The sequence below is a fragment of the Pseudopodoces humilis genome, chromosome 10, assembly GCF_049639895.1.
Source record: "Pseudopodoces humilis isolate 2021_Gansu_Grassland_sample_001 chromosome 10, ASM4963989v1, whole genome shotgun sequence".
NCBI classification, from domain to species: Eukaryota; Metazoa; Chordata; class Aves; order Passeriformes; family Paridae; genus Pseudopodoces; species Pseudopodoces humilis.
Window position 1 is genome coordinate 995,757 of NC_142209.1, and position 26,598 is coordinate 1,022,354.

General features: G+C 54.8%; 3 protein-coding genes across 4 annotated transcripts; all 3 read right to left on the bottom strand.

Moving 5' to 3' along the window:
- Nucleotides 1-14: 14 nt before the first annotated feature.
- On the bottom strand, nt 15-6,927 carry LOC102110349 (flavin-containing monooxygenase 5-like). Of its 2 annotated transcripts, none has more exons than XM_005528655.3 (9): nt 5,055-6,927; nt 3,575-3,776; nt 3,178-3,366; nt 2,935-3,097; nt 2,554-2,696; nt 2,031-2,230; nt 1,384-1,730; nt 987-1,059; nt 15-758 (listed from the first exon to the last, which is right to left on the bottom strand). In XM_005528655.3, the coding sequence occupies exons 2-9, from the start codon at nt 3,704-3,706 to the stop codon at nt 413-415; spliced, it is 1,593 nt and encodes a 530-aa protein (XP_005528712.2). In that variant the 5' UTR covers nt 3,707-3,776; nt 5,055-6,927; the 3' UTR covers nt 15-412. The 2 variants fall into 2 exon arrangements, with proteins under 2 accessions (XP_005528712.2, XP_014113039.2); XM_014257564.2 differs by lacking the exon at nt 5,055-6,927 and adding an exon at nt 4,158-4,437.
- A 135-nt stretch (nt 6,928-7,062) lies between these two features.
- PLPP6 (phospholipid phosphatase 6) lies at nt 7,063-10,127 on the bottom strand. The gene is made up of 2 exons (XM_005528728.3): nt 9,596-10,127; nt 7,063-7,847 (listed from the first exon to the last, which is right to left on the bottom strand). The coding sequence occupies exons 1-2, from the start codon at nt 9,993-9,995 to the stop codon at nt 7,477-7,479; spliced, it is 771 nt and encodes a 256-aa protein (XP_005528785.2). The 5' UTR covers nt 9,996-10,127; the 3' UTR covers nt 7,063-7,476.
- An 8,006-nt stretch (nt 10,128-18,133) lies between these two features.
- PRDX6 (peroxiredoxin 6) lies at nt 18,134-26,533 on the bottom strand. Its single transcript, XM_088060478.1, has 5 exons — nt 26,397-26,533; nt 25,217-25,373; nt 20,838-20,984; nt 19,785-19,931; nt 18,134-18,265 (listed from the first exon to the last, which is right to left on the bottom strand). The coding sequence occupies exons 1-5, from the start codon at nt 26,531-26,533 to the stop codon at nt 18,134-18,136; spliced, it is 720 nt and encodes a 239-aa protein (XP_087916604.1).
- Between the last annotated feature and the right edge of the window lie 65 nt (nt 26,534-26,598).

The following is a 26,598-nucleotide window of genomic DNA, read 5'->3' on the forward strand; positions in this document are numbered from 1 at the left end:
AACAGGACAGACACTTGGCTGTTTAATGCATTTATCCACTTAGAAAGTGTGCTGTGCCTTTGCTGCTTAGCTCTGCTGCGTGTGGCAAAATTGGCACAGCTGGGTTACAGGGGACAGAAAAGCCTGGAGCACTGGCTGAGGGGGGCTGGAATTTAGCCTGCAGTGAGCAGGTTTCCTCCTCTGTCCATGACAGCACTCCCAAAGGGGAGGTGCAAAGCAGGAGCCCAAGCATTATTTTGGCAGCTGGGGAGGTTCTGTGCATCCCTAGCTCACGCTGTGGTCACAGCTGGGCCATGCCAGGCGGGAGGAAGGTTTCTGCCACCATGTGGGTGCACAGACAGCCAAGGGGCAGCAGTGACCAGCCAGTCCCACAGCACATTGCAAAGCCTCCCTTCCTGCCCTTGCAGGGCATCTACAAGTAAGCAAAAACAGCTGCCAGGATGGCCACAGCCCCAACCAGCTTGAAGATGAGGGGCATGGTAGGGGCTGAGGTGCTCTCTTCCACGTGTCGTGTCTGCAGGGGCTTGAGGATGCGCTGCTGCTGGGTGAGGATGGCCTCCCTGGCCCCCGGCCACGCGCCCGGGCCCCGCAGCCGGTACTGGTACGGCGTGCAGGGCCCAAAGGCCACCTCCATCGCCAGCTTGGGGTCTGTGAGGAACAGGGTGAGCAGGTTGGGCTTGACTCCCAGCTGGCAGGCGAGCTCATCCATGTAAGGGATGTAATCCACCTGGATGGTGTGGCGCTGGCTCTTCACGTACCTGTGGGCAGGGAGGGAGGGCAGGTAGGTGCTGGAAGCAGAGCTGGCAGATGCCCTGCACGCCAGGAAGGTGGTATTGGACAGACCAGACTGGGGGTGGTGCAGCCAACCACATCCCTGCCCTCTGCTGGCACACAAAAATGTGCCAGGACGCATCCATGGGACAGGATGGATGCCCATAAGCAGCTGTGCCGAAGGCAGCCCCTCGGTGGTCCCGCAGGGATCTTACCGCTTTGCCATCGCTTCTTTCTTCTGCTCAATGTCAGCCTCCATGTTGTGCTGCGGGGGCAGCTCGCTCAGACCTGGGGAGGATGAGACACAGCGGCCACTGTGGTGCTGCCCTTGCCTGGGTGCTGTGCCTCTGCCAGCACCACCGTGGTGTGTGTGGTCTAGCACCAGAGGCATGTCCGAGTGCCTTGGGATGGGAAGGAGCAGCCCGTGGAGCTCAGGGTATGCGTGTCCCTGTGCCTCTCAGAGAAGAGGCCATCTCACCGTGACAGCCACAAGGCAGCTGTGCCATCACCATGGCCAGGATGGCACAACCAGCTGCTGCCTGCTTGACATGGCTGGGCACCATCTGCCCTCACTCCAGGGCCGCATCCACAGGGCAGGTTTTCCTGACTTACCTTTGAAGACACGGGTGGCCCAGCGACACTGGAGCTCGGAGATGGGCATGATGGCACCCAGGGGCTGGATGAAGCCAATGAAAGCCAGCGTCGGCTTCTCCAGGTCAGGGGGGAACATGAATTTGTAGAGGGGAATCTGGTTCTCCACCACCTTGAAGCCCTCGAGGAACGGGAAGGAGAAGCTGTATCCCGTGGCAAAAACTACGGCATCGACGTCTTCCCTGGTGCCATCCTCAAAGATGGCAGATGTCTCCGTGAACTCCTGGATGTTCGGCTTCACCCGCACCCGGCCCGAAATGATGCGGTTGGGCAGGTCATCGTTGACTGTAGGGTGCTGGTGAAAGACCCTGGAAGGTGCAAGGAGCCATTAGGGCAAGGGAAAGGGAAAGTGTTTCTACTCCATGTCCTGCTCCAGCTGCTGCTCCCTGCTTTGGGAATGCTCATCCCCAGGGATGCTCAGCAGCTGCCCCTGCACTACTGTCTCCAAGAGTCCTTGGAAGGGGCAGTGGTGGCTCTCTCAAGCAGTGCCTGGGCACAACAAATCTGATAACCCAGTCCAAGCACAGGGAGCATGGAACAGGACAGCTGGGCAGGACACAGAGGGAGGCAGACAATCCCTTCTGGGCAGGGGCAGTGTTTGTTGATACCTGTGCTTTGGCTTCAGGCCGTAACGTGAGTGGTCGAACCTGGCATTCAGCTTGCTCTCCATGTAGTCACATGCCACAGATAAACTTAACAGCCCCTGCAGGAATGTCTTGATGCGGGTGGTTAAGATGGTGTCGATGGGGTAGCCCTGATCTCCAACGCGGTTGAGGATCCACGCACCCCGGCGGGTGCTGAGGAAGACCTGGACAAGGAAGAAGGATCACTTCCTGAAGGCAGTGATATTCCTGGGAGTGCTGCCCTGTGGAGGACATGCCCTTGCCCTGGGATCTCTGCTTTTTGCTGCCCAAGCGTGGGGTAAAGACCCAGAGAGCAGAGGGAGCTGGTGACTGGCACCTCGGAGGGGAGTGGGACCAAGTCTCAATTGCCTGGCAGCTGGGATTGGCAGGAGCCAGCACTGCCAAACACAGCGAATGCTGGCACAGAGCAGCAGCTGTGCAAGTGCCTTGGTCCTGGTGTCCCTGCAGAGCTGACAGTGTCCCACAGGGACAGTCCTGCCCTGCTTACCTGCTGGGCGGTTTGGCTGATCTCCACAGCCAGGTCTGACCCTGAATTCCCGATCCCGATGACAACAACCCTTTTGTTTGTGAAAGCCTGAGCATCCTTGTAGTCTCGGCTATGGAGGTAGCGGCCCTTGAACTTCTCAATTCCTGTGAGCAGGGAGGAGAGATGCTTGGCTTCCTGGTGCCAGGTTGGAGGATCACCCCCCTAAAGACTGGGGACTCTCCCTTGCCCCACCAAACCACTCCTGGGAAGCACAGGAGCACTCCTGGAGTCAAAGCAAGGCAGGGAAATGCTGGGGCCAGGAGGGGAAGCAGCAGGGAGAATAGGGACTGGGATGGACGAGCTTTCCAGAGTGTCCCCCCATGCCAGTGTAGAGGGCAGTACCTGGGAAGGAACTGAGAGGGAGATGTGCGTCGGTGTGGTGCCCACTGCACACCAGCACGGCGTCAAAGACGGCCGCCTCCTGCTTCCCCTGGCTCTCCGTCACCACCTCCCACTGGCCGCTGCTGGCGAAGTCGGGACGCTTGGACACGCGGCACACGCTGGTCTGGGCGCAGGGGGAGCGGTGTCAGGCACCCCGTGCCCCCCGTTCCCGCTGCCACCCGCCCCTCGGGCCCCAGCTCTCACCCTGAAGCGGATGTGGCGGAGCAGGTCAAAGTGCTGGGCGTACATGCGGAAATACTCCATGATCTTGGAGTTGTGCATGTAGTTGGGGAAGTCCTCAGGGATGGGGAAGTCGCTGAAGCACATCATCTCCTTGGAGGTGTTGATGATGACGGAGCGGTAGATGCTGGCACGGCCGTCCTCGGGGCGCTCCTGTGGGAGCGGGGCACAGCTCAGCGCTGGCCAGGGAATGATGGGGAAGGATGGCTGGGGCTGATGAGATGCTTCTTTCCATGGAGCCCCTTCCTTCAGTCTCACCCACAGGATCCCACTGTGGTCGGTTGCCACCCCAGCAGCCACCGCTGACCCCTGAGGGTCACCGTGCTGACCCCAAGCAGGACACGTGGCCAGCAGGGTTTACCTCAAACCTCCAGAGGCCTCCGATGTCGCCGGTCCTCTCGAAGCAGACGGGCTCCAGCCCCTCTTGCAGGCAGGCTTTGATGGCACACAGCCCACTGCTGCCCCCGCCGATGATGGCCACCTTCTTTGCCATGCTGCGCTCCACCACCGGCTCTCTCTGCCTGAGAACAGCTTCGGACGGCGAGGCTTGCAAGACTTGCACCCTGCAGTACCAAAGAGGTCCCAAACAAGACAGGCAGCCCTTCAAAAGTTTGTCTGGGGTTGCAGAGCCACTGCTGTCCCCCGTCAGGTGTGGGTCTGGCCAGTGCTGGGTTTTGCACTGCAGTGGTGTTGCCTCTGGATGTCTTGAGGAGAAATCCTACCGAGTGCCAGGGAGCCTCAAAATCTCCCCGCCCATGCCAAGTCCCGGCCGTGGAGGTGCCCTGGAGTGCTGTGCCGTGCTGTAGGGACCGACGGCTCCCTCCCGGGTGGCTGACAGCCCCTCTCTGCCTGCCCTTTGCCCCCTCCCTTCCCCGGGGAGATTCCTGCTGTACTGTCCCGGTGCCCGCTGCGTGCCGGCAGCTCGGGGCACACCTTTCACCGACCTGCGGCCGTGGGATGAGCAGCCCAGGGAGGGCTGGCGGCTGGCACGGAGCCGTGCGAGGGTCTCTGCCGGGGTGCCCCCACCCGTGAGGCCGGCCTGCAGCCTGGCTTTATGGTGCGCAGTGTCCGGAGCGGAGCCTCCCCCTCCGTCACTCCTCCCAGGGGCGCGGGGGAAGGAAGCCACATCCCGGCTGGCTCCGGCCGCCTGCACGGCTGTTCCGGCAGCGGTGTCGCCACAGCCTCGGCCGGCGGCCTTAAGGAGCCATCCCAGGCGCTGCGCAGGACACGCAGCCGATCCTTGTGGTTGCGTGCTTGGTAAACAAACGCTGCCCTAGACTTTCACCCTAGGATTATCATCAGGATCAGCCCAAGCCCGGTTATTCTGGTACCTGGGGTGACACACGGCTCTGGCCGCTCCAGTGACAGGCGGCACTGTATCACCCACATTCCATGTGCCCCTGGGCTGGGCATATCGGCGCTCTATCGTGGCTCTGTAGCCATGGCTTACTCCTGGGCTAGCAGAGTCCTTGGGACCAGTGGAACTCCGGTGCGAGGAGCACCAGGCTCTTGGGGTATCCCTGGGTGGTGGGACCGGTCAGGAAAAGGTTGTCCCTCACAGCAGGAGGCACAGAGCTGTCAGATCCAAACTTGCTGCTGGCTCCTGGTACACGCACAGCCAGGCGGACCCTGAGCCCTACCGGGGAAATTCACTCTTTTATATCCAGAGAACTCTGCTGTAGAGCTAAAACCCTTACTGTATGTTTACATACAGTTAAGATTAATAAACCTATTTCTGTCCCTTGCTGTTGGCAAGGGCTGGTCTCTGCCTGGGGCAGAGGTGCTGAGCTGCCAACCCACACTCTATGCTTGCCTGTCAAAAAGCACCAAAAACATCTTACCAAGCAAGGGATCAGCAGAGGAACGGAGAGGTGGCAGCACTGGCAGTGCTGCTCTTCCTGCCCCGCTGTCAGCTGGCTTCTGGCTCTTTTGCAAGCTCTGCACAGACTGCCCAAGGGGCAACAGGTACAAGGGACCTCTCTGAGCTCTGCACTGCCCTGCTGTGCTATGAAACCTCTGTGCAGGTTGACTCTGAATTTGCCCTTCTCCCTACCTGCTGCATAGCCCTGGACTTTACCCTTCTGTAGCTGGCGTCATAGCACAGACAAACTCTGCTGTCAGGCACCAGGGTCATGCCATGATATTTTGGTCCAGGTTGGTGTTTGGTTGGTTGATACCTGTGGAAATTCACAGTTCCCCATGCCTGGCAAGCACCCAGGATGTAGAGTGTGTGCAGCAGTGTCTGCTGTACAGTCCCAGCTCTGGGCTTCCACAGTGGGCAGAAATGCCATGGGACAGGTGGAGCAGAAAGCTCCTCTGTCCTATCGGTGGGTTGCACCCATGCTTGGAGGCAGTGACAAGTGACAAGCACAGAAGGAGAGCAAAGGTCACTCTGGTGGAGCTGCAGAGAAGCACAGAAGAGGTGAGAGGGTGGCCAGGCAGCCTGTGACCCAGCAGGGCTGTGCAGTGGTGATGGTGGGTGCTACCAGGACCTCATGGAGTATTATGCAAGTGAGTCAAGAGCAACCTTTTGCCACACGTGTGTAGGAGCCACAGATGCACGGGTTGCTGCTGTACCCTCCATGATGTAGAGAGGAAAACTCCAACAGCTCCAAGAACAGACTCTAAGTGCAGACAAAAAACACACTGTGTTTTGGAAAAGGTAGAGCAAAGATGTTTTGGCACAGCACAACAAGCCCTGCCCACCCCAAACGCTGCCCACCCAGAGTGTGCCACCTGCCTGTGCTCCCACAGCCACCACAGGGCTGGTGTCTGCCTTGGGGCAGGAGGGCTGGCCAGAGTGTCCTGGTGCTGCTGTGCAAATGCTGAACTGGCCCAGCTGGCTGCCAGGCATGCAGTGCAACCCAGGGGATTATTTTTTGGTCACTGCAGCACCAACCCAGGAAGTTTCACCCTGTCAGTGGGTCAGGGCTCAGCTTCAGGGGAACCCTGTCATGTCAAGCACTTCCATTTCAGCCCCTGTACAACTGACAGTGACTGGGCACTCGTACCAGCAGCCATCAGGCTGCTCCTGCACACTCCACCCAGGAGAACGCTGCTTTCCTGAGTGCCTAATAGACCTCAATGACCACAAAGCCTCACCTCACCAATCCCTCTACCCACATGCCAGGAGCACTGCTGAAGCTGATGATTTGAGCTCAGTCTAGAGCCCTCACTCCCTGCCTGGCTGTGGTCCCTGATGAAGTGTGTTCTACAGCTTTCTGGCTCAGCCTCGGCCCCAGCTCATTATAGAGGCTTCTCGTGGTCCCCTCCTGCCAAGCACCAGCAGTCCTCTGTGAAAAACAGGCTGCCAGTGGTGCCAGGGGAGGAGAGCCAGCCTGCCTGGAGCACAGGGAGCTGTGGCAGTGGTTGGCAGAGCCAGGGCCTCTTGCTGCAGGAAGTGCAGGCAAGGCTCAGACCTGGGGCTGGGTGTGTTTCTGGGCTCTGGGAAAGGGCTGGCTCTGCAGGACTCTCTCTGCAGCCTGGAATATGCTATCAATCAGCAATTGCTGTGAATGCATTGCACCTCCTGAGAAACTGAAAACCCCGTGGAGGGAAAAAGGAACTGGGAATTTCTGGACAAGAGCTTCAGGAGCAGACTGCTGCTGGGAACTGCTTCCCCCGTTGCCCTCTGGATGATCAACCCTTCAGTGCCGCTATCCTTTCCCCATGGCTCTGGGAGCCATGTGCTTGACATCTAGCCTTAGTGCAGCACTTAAATTGAGAGCAATAGGGAAGAGATTGCTTAGGGAGGCAAAGCTCTTTCTAACCCTGAGGAGAGCCCCCCGTGGGTCCCCTGCAGGCAGGTGCTGTAGAGCAGGCTGTGTGCAGGGTATGCTTATGACAGCAGCATGATCAGTGTATTTATAGGATACAGATACAGGGGTGATTGTAGAGAAACCTCTGCAGTCACAGCTACCACATACACCATGGGCTAGTGCAGCTGCCCAGCGAGAGCATGCAGATTCACAGTATTAGCAGTGAGCTGCCGGATGGGTGTGCTGAGCCCTCCCCAGGCTCTGCAGAGACCGCCTTTGGTCACCAGAGAACCGTCAGCGCAGACCGTGCCCGACAGCCCAGCAGGAGGGCAGGACAGCACCAGACAGCTGAGCGCAGGCCCTGGAGCCTGCAGCACAGCTCATGTACGAGTCTTGGCCAGAACAATGGGGTTTAGGATGCCAGTTCAAGTTCCAGAATCCCCTCCCTGTGCGTGCTCAGAACACCAGCACACGGCCCACGCTTTGTGCCGATGCCAGCGGTCGCTCAGTGGCTCCAGAGCGCGAAGAGGGCGGGCGCGGTGGCCGGGGACAGCCAGCAGTGCTCCACCACGCCGTACAGCGCGTAGCCCAGCAGCAGCCCGAAGAGCACGTCCGTCATGTTGTGCCTGCCCAGCATGACCCGGGAGATGCTGACGATGAGAGCCCAGAGCACCACGAGCACCCGCAGAGGGACGGCCAGGACCAGGTGGCGCAGGACGAAGCGGCAGACGAGAGCGGCCCTGGTGGCGTGGCCCGAGGGGAAGGAGTACTTGTCCACCGAGATGGTGACGAACATGTCCATCTTGTTGTGCGTGGGCCGCGGCCGCTTGACGAGCCCCTTCACCACCGCCACCATCACCAGGTCCAGCAGCAGCGCTGGGAGAGACAGGAACAGGGGGTTACTGAAAGCAGAACATCAGCTTAGGGAGGACTCGGCTGTCACCTGCCTGAAGGTGATGTTTTTCCCCGTGGCTGAGGCATATCCAGGCAGGGACAGCACAGCACACAGCTGCTCTTGGCCTTCTGCAGCAGAATGAGCACACCAAGCTCTACTCCTCTGCACACACCCCTCCTGCACCAGCAGATCCTGGCCTGCCACAGGTGACAGCCTGCACCCCAGGGCCTTTCTCTCTGTGCAAAATCTGATCTTGCCGTGACTCGGGGCTCAATCTGCTCCTTAATCTGAAAGCAGCAGAGGCATTAAGTCCCACAGCTCTTTTCCTGGCAGTGCTGACTCTGCATTGGTTTGTCTGCCCTGGTGAACAGGGTCAAACTGACTGGGTGAATGATCAACCCACTCCAGTCCAGCACAGGTCAGTGGGAAATGCTCAGAGTTGGTGTGGTGCCTGGGCTCCTGGGTCTGGCTTCTCCCTGTTCCTGGAGGAAAAGTTAACCATGCTTTGGTTCTCAAGAGATGAATAAAGGATAATTTATGGTGGCTTGCCCCTTGAGAGCTAAAGGCTGTTGTGATAGAAGAACCAAAGTACCTGTGAAAAGTGTTCAAGCCAGGATTTGGCAAGAGCAGCTTCTCATGTAGGGCAGAGGCTGCTTTCTTCATCCCTGTTAGCTCAGCTTAGCACTCGCAGCCAGGGCTACTTATTCCAGGGATGTTGTGTAAGAGACCAACTTCTGTTTGTCCTAAGACTTGTTTCTGCACACCAAATATTTCGGTCACTTCAGTTCATTTCCTTCGGTTAATCATTTAAGAGCAAATTTTCTTTATTTTATTTTTTTTTCCACATGTAAAATTAGATCAACTGCTTTTTCTGAGGGAATCCTCCTTCCCCACATGGGTGCTGCAGCCCTGGGGCAGATCCTCAGGGAGATGGGTGGCTCTGGCCCAGAGCACTGAGGGCTGGAGAAAGCCATGGTGCTGGGACAGCTCTCCCTGGAGCAGAGGTTAGGCTGGAAGCATCCAGGTCCCTTCCCACAGCTCTGCTCATTTAACCATGTGCTGTTAGATGAGAAAGATGCATAAACCTACGTTTCCCACCAAGCAAATTTCAATTCAAATTCTAAGTGTGAGATCCTAATTATTTGCAACTTAATACAAAAGTAACAACAAGGAATCTCAGAAGGTCTGGTGCTCTGGAGCTATTACAATTTCTAAATAAGCAAAAAAGAATTTTCTTAAATATACCTAGGCTGCTCTGTGTGTGTGAAATACATCACGCAGGATTAAAATTCGTGCTTTAAACCAAGTTTCCTCACCGGCTGGCACAGAACAATCCACCAAGGCCCTGCCTGCAGGGAGCCGAGGGCAAACGTGTGTGTGCCAGAGCAGCTTTTCAGGGAAAGGGCTGGTATCTCAACACCAGGCAGCTGCACCTGGAATGCGCTGCTGTGACAAGCTGGAGGGGCTAAGAGAGGCTTCAGCCCCGAGAGCATTTTGTAACCGCAGGAGCAGTTTAGCTGTCGGGAGTTTCCCAGTGCGTGGTGGCAGCTGTGACAGATGAGTCGCGCTGCTGCCACCACGCCCTGAAGCCGCAGGGTCACTCCCTTTGCTAGCAGGCATGCAGATGAGCCTGCACAGGCTGCTCAAAATCAGCTGCTGCTCTCGAGGTTTAGGCTGAGCCAGCTCTGCCGCGTCCCTGGGGTCCCCCCTCCGCAGCCCCCCGCCTCACCGAAGAGCAGGTTGAGCAGCACCTCCCTGGCCGCCGAGCTGTCACTCTGGCAGAGCCCGTAGAAGGTGCCGAGCAGCCAGGGGATGCCATGGCCCGACACCTCGATCACCTTCATCAGGGGCCGGGCGCTGCCCCAGGCCGAGCCCTCTCCAGCGCACACCCCCAGGCGCTTGGAGGCCCAGAGGTCGATGGCGAGCAGGGAGCTGAGGGCGATGCCCACGAAGGACGGGTTCAGCTTCATGCAGTCCTCCTCGGGCAGCGGGGCGGCCGCGGTGCCGGCGGGCTCCCTGCGCCGGGAGGGGCTGGGGGGGGCGGGGGGCGCGTGCGGGCTCAGGGACAGGAACCCCAGGCGCCCGCCGCTGCCGGCGCGTCGCTCGCGGCTGCTCCGGGGGCTCGGCATGGCGACGGGAGGCGGCCTGCGGGAGCCGGGCGCCGGTCACCCGCTGCCAGGCCCGCTCGGGACCCAGCATGTCACCCTGCCCGGGGCCGCTTCCCTCTCCCCCTCCCCGCGCCCTGCCCGTTATCTCCCCGCTCTCGGAGCGTCCCCAAGGACGCGCCGGGAGCGCCGCGCCCGCGCTTCCCCCGGTACCGGGCGGCCCCGGCGCTGCTTCCGCTTCCTGTTCCGCTTCCGCTCGTGGCGCCCCCGGCGCGCCCCTCCCACCGGCGCGCACGTGCCCGCCCCGGCCGGCGTACGGCGGCCGGCGAGGGCCGGAAGAGACGCGGCGGCGCCTTCGCCCTGCGGGCGCCGGTGCGGGCGCCGTGTGGGGGGCGGCGAGGCGCGGCGGGCGGGCGGCGGCGGGACCGGCCGCCCCCCCGGGCCCGCGGTGACGGCGGCTCGGCCGCGGCCATGGGGTGCCTGCAGAGCGTGGCCTGCAAGGCGCGGGTGCGCCGCGAGCAGATCGTGGTGTCGGACGTGTCGGCCACCATCGAGCCGGCGGCCACGGCCATCGAGGAGAGCTCGCCGGTGGTGCTGCGGTACCGCACGCCCTACTTCCGCGCCTCCGCCCGCGTCCTCATGCCGCCCATCGCCCGGCGGCACACCTGGGTGGTGGGCTGGATCCAGGCCTGCAACCACATGGAGTTCTACAACACCTACAGCGACCTCGGCGTGTGAGCACCGCGGGCGGGCACGGGGGGACGGCTGTGGGGGCACGGGGCTCCGGGCGGGCCCGGGCTGGGAACGGCGGGGGCTGCCCGGTGCGGGCACCTGCCCTGCTCCGCCCGCAGGCACCGGGAGCTGTGACCCCGGTACTGGGAGCTGTAACCCCGGCATTGGGTGCTGCTGTAACCCCGACACTGGGAGCTGTAACCCCGGTATTGGGTGCTGTAACCCCGGCATTGGGTGCTGCTGTAACCCCGGTATTGGGTGCTGTAACCCCGGCATTGGGAGCTGCTGTAACCCCGGCCTTGGGTGCTGCATCTCTGGCACCCTGTGCCGCACCCCCAGCACTCTGTGCTCTCTACCCCACCTCTGCAGCCACAGCCACGCACGGACAGCACCTTCACCCCAGTCACTGCTCCCCAACCCTACAATTCCTGCCTCTTGCACCCCACAGCAGCTTCTGCACCATCCTACTGGTCTGGACCTTGCCCTTCCGAGGGCTTTGCAGCCGCTGTGTCCCACCAAGCATCGTTTCTTCTTTGGGGCTGGGACACGGGCACAGGCGGTGCTGGGGGAGTTGCCCCCTTGGCTTGTGTTAGAAGAGGGAAAAGTGGCGGTGCTGGGCAGAAGTGGCAGCTGGAAAACAGCCTTTCCCCAGGCTGAGTGTGTGGGTGACTTGTGGGGATGCTGAGGGGCAAAGCTGTTGGTTCTGTGTCTGTGTCTTCTGCCCTTGGAAAGGGGTGGTGAAAAGAGGAGAGATGCCCAGAGGGGTCTGCTCCAGCTCACTGGTGGGCTCCTGCTGCTGGTGCCACAGGTCTGTGGGTGCTGGGGGAGCAGCAGGTCCTTGTGCTGCCTGCCTGCAGCCTTCTATCATGACAGATTGGTCTTTGGGGCACTTGGAGCACTTGGGGACGTTGGAGTGAGTGGAGGTCATCGTTTGCAGTGGTGGCAGGAGTGTGGCCCCAGCCCCTCTGCTGCAAAGCTGCTCCCTTGTTATTGTCCTGCAGGCCTCGCTGTAGCCACACGGTGCTGGTGGCATGGCCAGCAGCAAAGATTTGGGCTGAATTCCCCCCTCATCAGCCATGTTGCAGGGATTTCATCATGCCAGTGGCAGGCATTGTTGTGGGATTTAATGTGTCTCTGTGTTTAAGGCATAAAAATCACAGACCTCCTGCAGGAGGGGGCTGCTGATGTCTGGGCCAGTGCCCTGGTCACGGTGCTACAGGGAAGGCTGTCCTCCAGCACAGGAGCTGATTAAGGAGATAGTAACCCCAAAGAGACTCAGCAGTGGGTTTTGGCCCAGTCAGTTTAATTGCAAGTTAATTAACATGGCATTGTGCTGGCAGAGCAAAGGCTTGAGCTGGACGTGTGAGTTTCAGTAAAGGAGCTGAAGCTGAATTTGTTCTTCAGGTTGTCCCTGAGAGTTTTCTGCAGGCAGGCAGAGGGTCCCCGTGCTGCTGGCTTCCCCATCCCTCGCCAGGCACTCTTGCTGCCATTTCCCCTCTCATCTTCCTCTTCCTCTTCACTAGGTCAAGCTGGGAGCTGCCCGACCTGCGAGAAGGACGAGTAAAAGCCATCAGCGATTCGGATGGGGTGAGCTACCCCTGGTATGGAAACACCACAGAAACCGTCACCCTGGTCGGGCCCACCAACAAGATCTCCAGGTTCTCGGTGAGCATGAACGACAATTTCTACCCCAGCGTGACGTGGGCCGTCCCCGTGAGCAACAGCAACGTGCCCCTGCTGACCAGGATTAAAAGGGACCAGAGCTTTACCACGTGGCTCGTGGCCATGAACACGACCACCAAGGAGAAGATCATCTTGCAGACTATAAAGTGGAGGATGCGAGTGGACATTGAGGTGGACCCCATGCAGCTGCTGGGGCAGCGGGCGCGGCTGGTGGGCAGGACTCAGCAGGAGCAGCCGCGGATCCTCAGCAGGATGGAGCCCATCCCACCAAACGCACTAGTGAAGCCCAACGCCAACGACGCCCAGGTCCTCATGTGGAGACCCAAGCGAGGGCAGCCCATAGTGGTGATACCCCCCAAGTAGGGCGTGCAGGTGAGGACCTGGGTGCCCCCAGCCCGCTGCAGACGAACAGGGTTTGCGAGCCAAAGCAGATCTCTCGGCTTCTCCTGCCTTTGTTGTTGTGGTTGCAAACGTGGCTCCTCCTCGGTCAGAAATAGAGCCTGGCTGGCACGAGGGCACAGAAGAAGGTTTGCTGCGCTGGAGGATTTCCCAGGAAGCAGAATCGAGTACTTGCAGCTGGCACAGAGGCTGTCTGACATAAAGGACTCGTCTTTCCTTGCGGGGCAGCGCGAGGAGCACGAGTGTGGTTGAACCGTGCCTGTGGCAAACGCTGCTTCCCACCCAGCCGGAGGGAGAAGCGGAGGCTGTGCCTGCTGTTCCCTTCCATGTCCATACCTATGCATTTCAGATGGATGATCCACCCCTCGCCTGCCCGCTGGCACCGGGCGGGAGCGGGCAGAGCAGAGCCCGGTGCCACCGCCCGGGAGGGGTTTTCCGCAGCCCGGGGGGAGCGGGACACGTTTTGCATGCGTCTGGGTGTGTTTGGAGTAGTTGTGAGTGTAGGAGATGCCATAGCTCTTTTCTGTCTTGGAGTGAGGTCTAAGGGCAGGTTAGATGTCCTTTGGTTTAAGGTGCACTAAGTCTTTGCAGTTCCTCAGCCTCCCCCTCCCAAGTCACGCTGACCCTTCTCTCACGGAAGCAGAACCGCGTCTCAGCCGAGTGAGGAATCGGGAGCGGTGCCGTTCTCCCAGCCCAGGTGCTCTGGGTGTGTGTGGTACCCAAACCAGCTCAGAGGTACCCCTGGACTCGCTTTGCTTCACCGCAGACCCCGCTCCCTCGCTAGAGGTTGGGTGCTCGCTCATTTTCCACGCAAATGCTGGCTCACACGGAGACCTCTTCCCCAGCCACCCACGGAGCAGGGTGGCTACTGGCTGGGCCACCAGTGCAGGGGACAGCACTCCTTGTGGTAACTCCCCAAGCTCTGTGGAAGGCAGGGATGTGAGTGGAAGCTGTTCAGAGCAGGAGGAGGTGGATGTGCTGCCTGGGGGCTGTCTCCTGCTGCTGCCATGCTTGGGAGGGGCTACAGGGGGATTTATTTGCCTTTCTCCTCACTCATTACTGCCTGGGTGGCTGGCATCGGCCGGTCCACGGGGCTGCACAGTGCTGTGGGATGCAGCTGGCAGTTCCCAGGATCTCACCCTGGAGCTGCAGCAGAGGCATAAACCATGGCTGTGCTGCTGCTGCTCTGGGTGCTTCATCGCTCCTGAGCAGGTGGTTTACAGCTGTTGCTGCTTTCTTTGCTCTGTCCTCCCCAGCACGAGCCCTGCAGCTCCTCCAGCTCGCAGCCCTGCCTTCTCCACACTGCAGGGGGATTGTGCCGCCCTGGGGATGCCGGTCATTCCTGCTGGGAAGGTCCCATGTCCCCCTGGCTCCTGGGGAGGAGCGCTGGGTGACACTTCGTGCACCCCGGGCCCCGCCTGCACAGGGGCTCCCGAGGCATCTTAGACCAAAAATCCCTGTGAAATCCCCGTGCTATTTATTGCCCTCAGTAGTGTTTGCTGCTGATCCAGTTCTTTATTTTTCATCTGGGAGCGTTTCCTTTTGTCGCCTTGGTGCAGCATTTCCCTGTGCCGGGGCCAGTGCTCCTGCTCCTCCCTCCCGGCCCTACACTGGGCTGGGAACCTGCTGCTTTCTGTGCCTATGTCGGGGTTTTGCAGGGGCTACAGCCTTGCTGTGGGGCAGGTTTGGAGGGAGAGAGGGTTTTGAGCTTTGGTTTGCTGTGTTTTCTGCAGCAGAGCTCCCACAGGGAGCTTTCTGGTGTGAGAAGATGTCCTGCTCTTGTGAGCCTGTGGTTTTGTCCTGGTGTGGGACCGATGGCGGCTTTTGCCATCGCTGATGTTTTGTTTCTCAAAAAGTGTGTGTGGAGAGGGGTTAGAAACTTGAATTACAATTTTCCTTAAGGACTGGGGGAGGAGGGGTAAGTACCTTTTGGTTTGAAGTAAGGCAGGTATATACTTTTGATCCGGGGAGGGGACAGAAACATCTCTGGCAGCATCAGAGCTAAAAACGCCAGAGGAAGGGGTTCCCCAACAAACAGGTAGCTCCGAGGTGGGCTTCCTGCTGGGAGAGGATGCTGTGTCCAGAGGCTGTGTGAGCCAGCTCCCCAAAACCCACGGGAAATGGCTGCATGCTGCTGTCAGCCCAGGGAGCTGCTGTGGCTCCAGTTGTCTGGGACAGTGGGGACACCGCTGCAGGGATGCTGTTGAATTCACTGCCGCCTTTTGGGACTTGCTGGCCAGTCTGAGCCTTGGCACGTGGCTACTGAGCCAGCAGCAGCTGAATTTCTGTCCATGAATGTCTGCAACATCCTGGTGCCAGGGTCAGGCTCCGTGCCTGGCTGTAGCTGTGTGCCTGACCCCCGAGGGCTGCCCCAGCCTGCAGGCAGGTGTTGGCTGAGCCCCGGGGCTATGCCTGTGTTCATCTCTCCAGGCTTCTGCCAGGCTTCCATTCCTGCTCCTCTGACAGCTGCATTTGATGCACTTAACTCTGTTTGGTGCGTGGGTTGTCTTTGTGGGCATTTCCCCGTTAAAAAAGAAAGGGGAAAAGGAAAGAGTTTGTGAAAATAGTTTGCAAAGAAACCCGTGCAAACAGCGTTTACAGAAAGGTGCGGGCATTTTGCGCGGGTGCGTGTTCACACCTGGGTGGAGGTGGAGCTCTGGGGGTGGTGGTGCTCAAGGGAAGGTGGTGAGGGAGAGCTCCCATGTTTGAGTCTGAGTTTGGCTCATTCCCTGTGGCTGGGTGAGCACTCAGACCCCTGGGCTTCACCCCATGGGATGCTTTTTCTGTGCCCCCCTTCCCCACCAGCACCCCGTTATCTCAGGGAGGGGCAGCTCATGGAAATGCCCACGCTCCCGGGAGCCCTGAGCCTCGGGGTGCCCCTTCCCCTCCTTCCCATCCTTGGGTCACTTATTTATTTATCTATTTATTTATTTAAGTTATTTATTGCTATTTATTGACAACTGGAAGTCGTTTGGGGGGTTGGGGTGGGGTGGTAATTTCTGCTGCACAGTGGGGGCAGCTGGGTCTCCCCCACACCCAGCCTCCTGCATTTTGGGGTGCTGCTGGGAGCACCTCTGGGGAGGGATGCTCGTGGGTCCCCACGCTCCCATCCCCTTTTTGTGAGGGAGAGAAAGGAAGGGGAGCCACACCGGTGCCTGCAGGGAGGGCAGCCGGTGCTCGCCCCATCCCTCCCTGCAGAAGCTGGGAGCCCCCTTGGTGCTCCCTCCCGTGCCCATCCCTGTTTACTGACCCGGCCTCCTGGTGCTCCTCCCGCTGGATTTGCTGTCTCCAGCTCCCGGAGAGGGCGGGAGGAGCCAGGATGGATGAATGTCACTACGGAGAACAGACCAAACCAGGTATTCTGCTGCCACGTGGGGAAAATCAGAGAGAGAGGAAAGCTGGTTTTGCAGAGTGCCTTAAACACAAATGACTTTACTGAGTAGGGGGCTTGGACTTCTGTCTCTGGATGTTATTACCAACTGGAAAAATGTTGCATTTCACTTCTCTGGGATTAAAAGAAAACTACTCGACCTGTACCGGAGCCAAACCTTGTGTTTGCTTGAGTCTCTCTGGTTTGTACCTCTGGGGCCATGGCAGCACTTGGAACAGATGGGAATTCATGGAATTTCAGTCAGCCCCTGCCTGCCTCAGCAATGGCACCAGTGGCTGTCCCTGCTGGCTTTCAGCCCTTGGGTCTGGTGACAGGATTTGTTCCACTTTGTCCCGACTTGCAGGTGGCTTCTGCGGTGGCCCAGAGAGGTTGTGCTGGCCCTGCAGTTCCCTTCCCTGGGGGATCCTCTGAGCAGGCTCTTTGCACAAAGGTTGCCATGGGGCTGTGTCCTCAAGCTTCCAGAAAACTGGAAAGCTTGGAGTGGGCAGATGTTCCTTTTTCCCTTAGGAAACCAGATCAAAGTGAGTGAACAGCAAGAAACCCAGGAGTTTATGCAGCCCAGCCACGGGAACTAGGAAAGCTACACAGAAAAAAAGATGTTTCCCTTTGAAAATTGTAGATTCCCCCTGCCCTTTCTTGCAGAGTGCAAGAGTGAGAACAAAAGTCAGCCCAGAGACCAACTGTTCCTGTCTTCCAGTCAAAATAATACATGGGAATAATACGGAGTTTCATAACAAAGGTTCATTTAAAAGCCATTTGGGGAAATACACCAATATTCACTGCACAGTGAATATTGTTGCATTATAGTTCCTGAAGGCAATTAAAAATTAATAAGCCCCCTTTTTATGAGGGGGAGGGGTAATGAAAGAGGGTTGTGGGTGCTGCCTGAGGTTTAGTGTGGAGGGGGGGATCTCACTGAATCTGGTGCATTGCTCACCTTGAACATCAAACCTGCCACTTGCTGGGTGGGTACATTTGTGCCCCAAGACGATTTATTTAACAGCTGCTCCTTTTGAGCGTTGCTGGCTGTGCTGGGCATTGAGGGATGCTGGCAGCCACCCTCTGAGCTATTCATGAGCTTTCTTCCCTACTGTTATATTAAAACATTGCTCATCTCTTGACAAATCCCTGCGATGGAGCTGTGGGAGAGCAGGCAGGAGTTTGCAGGGCTCCTGTCCTGCCTGCTCATGCCCTAGGAGCAGGGAAGGAGCCGGGACCCAGCAGCCAAGGGCAGGCCAGGCTGAGGCACATTCTTCCTTCCCAGCAGGGGAAGCACAAGTGCTTTGTCTGAGACTGTGTGCCCTGGGACAACCTGTCTTTCCAAAATGCCTTCCTTGCAGAGCAAGAACAAGGGCAGCCTGTGCTGCTGCCACCCCCTCCAGAGCCTGGGCACAAATCCCAGCTGCGTGGCCACAGGAACACAGAAAATGCTGCAGGGTGCCCTGGGGACCAGCAGAGACAGACAAGGGACACTGCAGGTAGTACTGAAGGTCAGTTTATTTGCTCGATTCCCTCTTCCACAAAACCTGAAAACAATCACCTTCCAGCAAGAGATGAGAAAGCAGTTAAGAAGTGAGAGATTTGGCTCTGCAGCTCCTCCCCTACTCATGGGACCAAAGGTTAGATGGCTGCTCTGAGAGGCACACAGCAGCTTGGAGCCCCCAAAGCTCCCTGTCCCAGCAGGACACCCCTTCTCAGCACAGCCCTGGCAGAAGCTTGGCTGGGACCACACGGGACAGACACCAGAGCAGCAGCCCCAGAGTCCCCACTGCTCTGCTCATCTCGTCCTTGCCGGGCAGGAAAGCAGCCGGGGTTAGCTCTGGGGGTGGAAGGGACAGGAGGGCTGGTTTAGTACCGCACCAGCAGCGTGACGGTGCCAGGCTGTGTCAGAGGGGCAGGAGCCGGGCTCAGGAAGGCTCTGGCATCCCAGCAGGACGGACAGACGGACAGACAGCCCTCACTCTGGCTGCGGGGTGTAGCGCAGGTACTTCTTGCCCGACGGGAGCTCCTTGGTGAAGACTCCTTTGGGGAAGAGCTTCTTGGCTTCCTCGTCAGGTAAGGTGGGCACCACCATGACGCTGTCACCGGGCTGGGGACAAATGGGGACAAGTGGGGACGGTGAGGAGCTGGCAGGGACAGACACAGGTGGCACTGCCCTTGTCCCCAGGCACGTCCCCAGGTGCCAGCAGTGAGGGCACGGGGGGAGCTACACCAGGAGACACGGGAGGTGTCCAGAGGAAGAGCTGTGCCATCTGCCAGCCCTGCCAATGGCATCCCACAGCCATGGCACTCCTGTGGGTACAGCAAGGAGCTCCACTATTATAGCCTATATATAAATAAAATATTATTAATATATAATTATATATAATATATAATATATATAATTATAATTATAAAAATATAATAATATAACAGATATTAAAAATATACCAATACTATTAAATATAATAAATATATATTTCATATATTAATAATGTAATATATTGATATTATATTATAGCTTATGTTCCTGATTATGCCTATGCTCCACTATTCTAGCCTATATATAAATAAAATATTACTAACATCATATATAATTATAAAAATATAATAATATATCAGAGATTACAAATATACCAATATTATTAAATATAATTATAATAAATATATATTTCATATATTAATAATGTAATATATTGATATCATATTATAGCTTATGTTCCTGATTATGCTGATGCTCCACTATTATAGGCTATATATAAATAAAATATTAATAACATAATATATAATAAATATATTTTATATATTATAATATATAAATAATATTATATATAATTAAAATAAATATATATTATATATTAAAACATAATATATTAATATTCTATTATAGATTATATATTTTTAAATTAATTAATATTTTATATATAAAATAGAAATATAAAATAGAAATATGATTTTATATTTATATAATATTATATTATAGCTTATGCTCCTGATTGTGCTTATGCTCTACTATTATAGCCTATACATTAATAAAATATTAATAATATCACATATAATAAATATAAAAATATATTAAATAGTACATAATATACCTAATATATAATTATAATAAATCTAATATTATATTCTATATATTAATAATATATTGATATCATGCTATAGCTTATATAATTAATATAATATTATAGCTTATGCTCCTGATTATGCTTATGCTCCACTATTATAGCCTATATATTAATAAAATATTAATAATATAAAATCATAATAAATATTATATTGCATTTATATATTAACATATTAATTATATATAATAATAAATACATATTATATATTAACAGAATATATTATAATTAATAGTCTATTATCACTTATATAATTCATATATTTATATTTTATATATAATATATAAATATAATTTTATATTTAGATAATATTATAATTTATATTATATTATAGCTTATGCTCCTGATTGTGCTTATGCTCCACTATTCACTGGAGCTTATGCTGCAGGAAACAGGAACCTTCAGAGGCTCCAGCTGCTGCTTCCCCCACCCTCCAAGGGAGCCTGGCTGCCATTTCAATGCCTGTTTCCAGTGCCTGGCTGTGAGCTTTACCCTGCTCCTCACCTTCCAGTCCACAGGGGTAGCGACCTTCTTGTAAGCTGTGAGCTGCAGGGAGTCCACCACTCTCAGGATCTCATCAAAGTTCCTCCCAGTGGTGGCTGGGTACAGGATAGAGAGCTTCAGCTTCTTATCCGGGCCGAAAACGAACACCTGAGCACAGGGAGAGACAGTGTCAGGGGCTGGGCACGTTTGTCTGACTCCTCTGCTCAGCCCTGATGCTCCTTCCTTTCCTGGGAGCTGCCTGATCACAGCTTTTGGGACAGGGGAGATGCCATGGAGGGGATCTAGAGAACAACTGATGCCCAGGGAATGTGGTTTTGCCCTGGGAGCTCCTGTGTTCAACTCCAGCTTGTTTTGCTACCTGTGCCTTTCTAGTGCAAGCACATGAGGAGAGAGGGAAAGTCCAGCAAACCAAGCACTGACAAAAATTACTTTGAGAGAGGCACAACCAGGATCAGTGAGTTGCCATGGCACTGATGCCCCGAGAGGCTGCCTAGAACAGAGGCTTTAAAGGAATAAAGCAGGTATTTATTAAAAAGCCTTTTAAAGAATACACCTTGAGCAGTACAAGAGCCTGGCTAAGGCTACACCCAAGATGAACTCTGAGTCATGAGTTTTCACACTTTTATAAGTTTTGGTCCATTTACATATTGGGTAAATTACTAAATTACAGCTCCAGGTGATGCAGTCCCATCCTCCCAGATGGCTCTCCTCAATTTGCTGTTATTGGTGCTTTTTGGGGCTGAAGCTATAATGATGTCCTTGGTTGTGGGGCTGGAAAAGGATTGTTATGTCTGCCTGAGCTGACACAACACTGAGCTGACACGAGTGAGAACTGGCTGACACTTCATATGAAGTTCAGAGTTACCAATGCACTACAGAACCTGGGAAATATGAAAGCCAGAACTTCGGGCACCAACACAACCCATGGCTGCAGGCCAAGGAAGTCATGCCAGCTCCTGAGGACAGCCATGCCCATGCAGGTACACCACCCCAGAGCCCAGGGCAGGATGGCAGGCCGTGGTTCTGCACTGGTGCTGTGGGACAGGCACTCACCACACGGGCGGTCAGGGGCATCCCGTCCTTGTCCAGCTCGTCGGGGTCCAGCATGCCCAGCTTGACGGCCAGCTCCCGGTTCTTGTCAGCAATGATGGGGAAGGGCAGCTTCTCTGCAGGCTGTTCCCCGTTGTAGGCATTGATGTCCTGAAGAGACAAAACTGTGGAGTGTTCCTGTGGCACCACCACAGACAGAGGCCAGGCAGGAACAGGAGCTGCATCCAGGAGCTCCCACCTTGCTTGGCTGGAGGTCTCAGGCTGGGACAGCACAGCTGGGTGCTCATGGACTTCCATGAAGTTTCCAGAAACCTTTCCACAAACCTTTGTGCCAGGCTGGGCTGTGCCTTGTTCTTGGAGGTCAGTTCTTAGGCTGTCTGTGCTCAGAGCCCGTGGAACAGCTGCTTTGCCCAGGCAGTGGGCACAGAGCAGCAGGGAATTCCTGCCTGTGTCAGTGACAGAGAGGTTTAACCACCTTTCACTGAGAGCTGTCTCCCTCTTCCAGCTCTCTCTGAGCACGGGATCTAGCACTGCTGACAGATGTGTTGGAGTCACAGCTGAACTGCTCTGTGCTCCTAAGGAATCCTTTCTCTAGTGGCAGAGCAAACCAGCAGCCCTGCAGCTCACAAAGAAAGGTCCCAGGTCTTGTGGAAAGGGACCAATTCTACAGTCACTCGCAGCTTACTTAATTAAAGGCTCTCAAAAAACTAGAGTGGAAGCCTGAGTGCAGGTGCTGGACACTTCTCACTCCTTTCTGAGCCATGCCTGGCACAGAAGAGAAAACCATCTCCCTCCACAGCCCTGCAGGCTCTCCCTTGTGAACATGGTTTATGAGGCTCCTCCCTGTACTAGTCCAAACTGGACCTGCTTCACAAATACAAAAAAAAAAATGTATTTTGAGCATCTCCAAACCTGGCCTGGACTCGACCAGAGCATTTAAGTTACCCCTGGGCTCTGCAGTACCACTCTCAGAGGTCACACTGAGCCCCAGCAGCGCTGGGAGGAGCCTGCTCAGAGGAGGCAGCACAGGCAGAGCAGCTGCCAGCACCAGAGCAAGTAGAATTCCTGCCCCAGAACAGGGCAGCCTGTTCCTTCCACCCTTTTCAGGCTACAAGGAGACAAAACTGACTGCAATGCTGCTGTGAGCCTGCCTTGTGCTGTGCTGCATTATCAGCTCAGCCGATAACCTCAGTGCACACATCTCTGCCTTCTGGGGGGGAGCAGGCTGGGCCCTGCTCAGAGGGAACTCAGAGAGGGCAGGGTTGGAAATGCTGCCCCTTGGCTCTGCTCAGAGCACTCTAACACCAACAGAGCCCCCCGTGGCTGCTGGTGCTGACAAAAGGGGCTGTAGCCCTGCCCCAGCTGCTCAGGATGTTGCAAACAGGTCAAGTGGTGCACACGTGGCCAAACGTTTCCTTTCCAGCTCCTCTCTTTGCTTGTTTTCTCCCCAGGCCTTTCTGTGTCACCACAGCTCTGCAAAGAGCAGCCACTGATCTCGGCTGGGTTGTGGTCAGGCTGGCCTTGGAAGGAAGCAAAGAATTGCTTCTGCTGTCCTGCAAACCTGCCTTGTCAGAGCAGAGCAGGGAAGGAAAGCAGAGCTGGAGAGTTCAGCTGAGGAGAAATGCTGCTGAATGCTCCACAGAGTCAAAGGAGGCCACAGATGGACATCAGCAAATGAGACCCACCCAGCCCTCTCTTTAGAGCAGGGGCTGGAGGATGAAGAGAGTTTCTGAGAAGCAGTATCTGAAGCCTATGATTCAGATCCTGAATCCTACGAGGCTGTAACTCGTTCCAAAATGCACGTAATTTCATGACATGGGGAGCTCTAGAGAACAGCCTCACAAACCACACTGTGTTGCAATAAAACACCTTCCCTAGTCACTCATTTTCTTTCCACAGTCCAAGCTGAAACCAGACATCACCAGAGTGATTTATTCACCACCAACTCCCCGAGGTGCAGCTATCAGTGGCCATGGAGAGCACAGAAACCTCTGGCATGCACAGCATGTGCCAGCCAGAGCTGCTCCAGGAGCTCAGCCATTCATCCAGCCCTTGGAGAAGCAGCAACCTCCTGACTGGGGAGCTTGGGATCAACCCCTGGCTGAGCTACACTTCCCATTCCTGGAGCAAGGCTCTGTTTTTTGGCTAGGGATGGCTAAGAATAGCTGTGACATCTCTGGCTGGAAAGCTCAGCTGCACAAAGGGACACGAGGATTATTGGCTGCACTCCAGCCCCACCTTTCCAGGCCCTGTCTGCCCACTGAAATTTGGCAGCAAAGCAAGCAGAAGTTCCTTCCTTGTTCCATGCAGGATTTCAGCCAGCCCTCTTGCCCTCTTGTTTCCTTGCAGGCTGTGCTCCAGGTAAAATCAGCTTAGTGAAAAAGAAGAGGTGTGTTTGGGAACGCTGCACAGAGGGTTCTGCCCTAAGTTTTGCTCACTCCTAGGATTCTGAGTTTAGTCCAGTGAAACACAGGCTGGTGGAACACTCCAGCCTTCTGTGGATTTGTCCTCACCAATTGGATCTTTTGCTCTGGAGGACTTTCACCTGTTTCTTTCTGACAGGTGCTGAGCTGGACACTTGCAAACCTCTGTCTCCAAGGTTTCTCCTAGCCTCACAGAGAGCTCACCACAGCTTGAATCACTGCCCTCTCCGTGGTTTTTCTGGAAGGCTTTCCTGCTCTGCCTCCCCTCAGCCAGCATCCAGAGGCTGTTCTGCAACTTCTCCCGGTTTCACCTGAGCTAGTGCTGAATAATTCCACAGGCTCAGCAGAGTCAGCTCGTTGTTCATGGCTTTTTCAGATCCCCTGAGTCTGCTGAGCCCCAGCCATCCCTGCAGGCCCCGAGAGAGCTCAGCTCTTCCCTTCCTTGACACAAGTTACTGCTTTCCTGCAAGAAACAGCCTGCCCTTCAATGCTGACCTCATTGGAAACTTGCTGCAAATTCAAAGCCTTTGCAGCAGTCAGCAACACCCTCACACTTCAGCTTTAGCCAACCAGCAGGTGAGTCTCCTTACAAAAGCACAAAGCAAACTTTCTGTTATGTCTAATGACATGTTATTTGCTAATTTGACTGCTGGTTTCAGCCAGTTTGAGCAGCACAGAAACCTCATTTACTGGGATTTGTACATTGCTTTTCCCAGGCCCTTCTGAGGACATTGGCCATGCACCACGCAGGTACAAAGGTTGATTTAAGCAATAAGGCAATTAGTTAATTTCTAAAGCCACTCAGTCACGAATTAACGTCCGAGTGTAGAAATTTCTCACTTTTCATGCCTCTTTATTGCATGTACCTCTCATCCCTGGAAAATACATGAGAACATTCCCAATTTTAAGAGCTAAGAGAGTGGTAGGTAATTCACCTAAGGATTTTTACTCTCTGGCCATTTCTGTCTGAAATACTCATTTTAGTATTACTCATTTTTGACCCCTACCACCTCAAGCCCTGGAACCATTCTCCCTGGCAGCACACACAGGCTGCTGCCTTTGAAGTATTTCTTTAGCTTCTTGCATGTTCCTTCATCGAGTTATTCCACTCCCATCTTTTTTTTTAACACTCCCTCACATTCATTTTACATTTAAAAAGTTCTCCTATCTCTGGTTTTATATTTAATGTATGTCTTATATTTAACATATCAATATTTATTAAATCATTAAATAAATCTTAATTATTCTATTAACACTTATAAATAAATTTATAATTATATAATATATAATATGCCACATAATAATTTGTCATTTTAATAATTAAGAAATTAAGTAAAAATATACCACATAATAATTATTTATAATTTTAATAATTAAGAAATTAAATAAAATTAAATTAAGACATATAAATTATTAAAATTATATTAAAATTTTTAATTATTCGTAAATATTAAATTTAATATTGATATTAATTTTAAATTAAATTATTGTAATTATTTTAATTTTTTACAATTATTTTTAGTTTATGTATGTTATTTAACATATTATATTTAACATATCTCTCTGTCTGTCTTCTGTTTTCTCCTCCTTGCCCAAGCATGAACTGCAATTCCCTCCTCACTTCTGATGCCTCTTTTTCCTTTTCTATTACAGAACTTCCAGAGGGTCTGGATTCCCCTGAGGCTCTGGCATCACCTCCACACATTTTAACCCTTTCAGCTAGCGGTGGGACAGCAGTAACATTGTTTTCCTCTTGCACCAAAGCTCACAGAGCACCCTGGACTTTGTGGGGTGCTCCATGAAGATGGAGAAGACCTTCCCCGTTCCTGCTCTGAACTTCAGCACCGCCACGCTTTGGGGTGTGCCACACGTGCCTCCAAACCTGCCTGGGCTTCTCCTGTGCTCTCTGCAGTGAGGCAGCAGCATGAGCTGCCCCTGAAGCCTCCCCAGAGCCCTTACCTTGCACCAGGAGAGGTGGTCCTGCACGCTGTCGATGGAGAGCGCGATCATCTTCACGTTGCGCTTGCTGAACTCTGGCGCCAGCTTGGCCGCCCGGCCCAGCTCCGTGGTGCACACGGGGGTGAAGTCCCGCGGGTGGGAGAACAGGATGCCCCACCTGCAAGGGGAGGGAAGGAGCTCCTGTGAAGGTGAGGGGTCCTCCTGGGTTGTGCTGCAGATGGAAAGCTGTGCAGGCTGCACGGCGTGGGGTGCAGGAACAGCTCGTCTCTCTGCTAAGGACATGCTGGCAATTCTTTCTTCCCTATCACCAGGAACCTCCCTGAGATAAGCCCTGCTCTGGGAAACTCCCTGCACTTGGCTCCCCACTCTCCCTCTGGGAGATCCTGTAGGATCCTGGAGATCCTGTAGGATCCTACAGGAGATGCTGGAATAGCCCGTGGTTTTTGACACGGAGGTGAACACATGTGAGGAAGTTTGGGGGAGCCACATGCACGCTGTAGCTCAGAGACCCCAGGTGTGAGGGGATGCAGGTGCCAGCCAGGTTATTGCAGGGATGGCCACTGATCCAGGAGCTGGCCACCACCCCCTACACCTCATCTCCACGAGGGGATACACACACACACATACATACATACATCATGCAACTCAAAAGAACGGGACAGGACCAAGCCTCAACCCAGCTGCACCTCATGAAAAGGTAAGAATTAATCAACTAGCAGGGGAGGCCAAAACTTAAAATCACTTTGTGGCTCCTCTTACAATGACACAGCCACCTCGATTTTGACCAGAGCTTGGCAGCAATGGATTCTGAGTCTTTAGAGCAGGTAAATACTAATCCTACACTTCCCAGGTGCGCAGAGAAAAGCAGCAGGACAGGATGGAGAAAAAAGCCTCTCAGGGGCTAAAGCAAAGCCACCCCCAGCGCTTCAAATTCCCTGCCAGAGACTTGTTGCAGCATTTCTCAGCTCAGATCGCACAGATCTTCCTGCACCGATCTTCACCCGGCTCCCAGCAGCACAGCAGAGGGGGAAAGCCCCGCCTGAGAGATTTGGGAGTGCGGCTGGAGGGACCGAGTGAGGCTCCAAACCGAGGAGAAAGGCGCCACGTGTGTCGCCAGGCCAGCTCCCGAAGGCCTGAAGCTCGGCGGGTTCTTTTTTTCCCCCCCTTTGCTCAAGCTCACGATGCCGACAGAAGGGGCCGATTCCAGCCTGCCAAGCGCTGCCGGGAGCGGAGAACGCGGGGGATGCTGCCCGAAGGCTCCCCAGCCCCAGCAGGACCGGAGCCCCTTGTCCCCGCACACCTTGGCACCCCCGGCATGGCCGTGACAGCCGAGCTGGCCTCCGGGCCCGGCCCGGCCTCCGGGCCCGGCCTGGCTCTGCCTC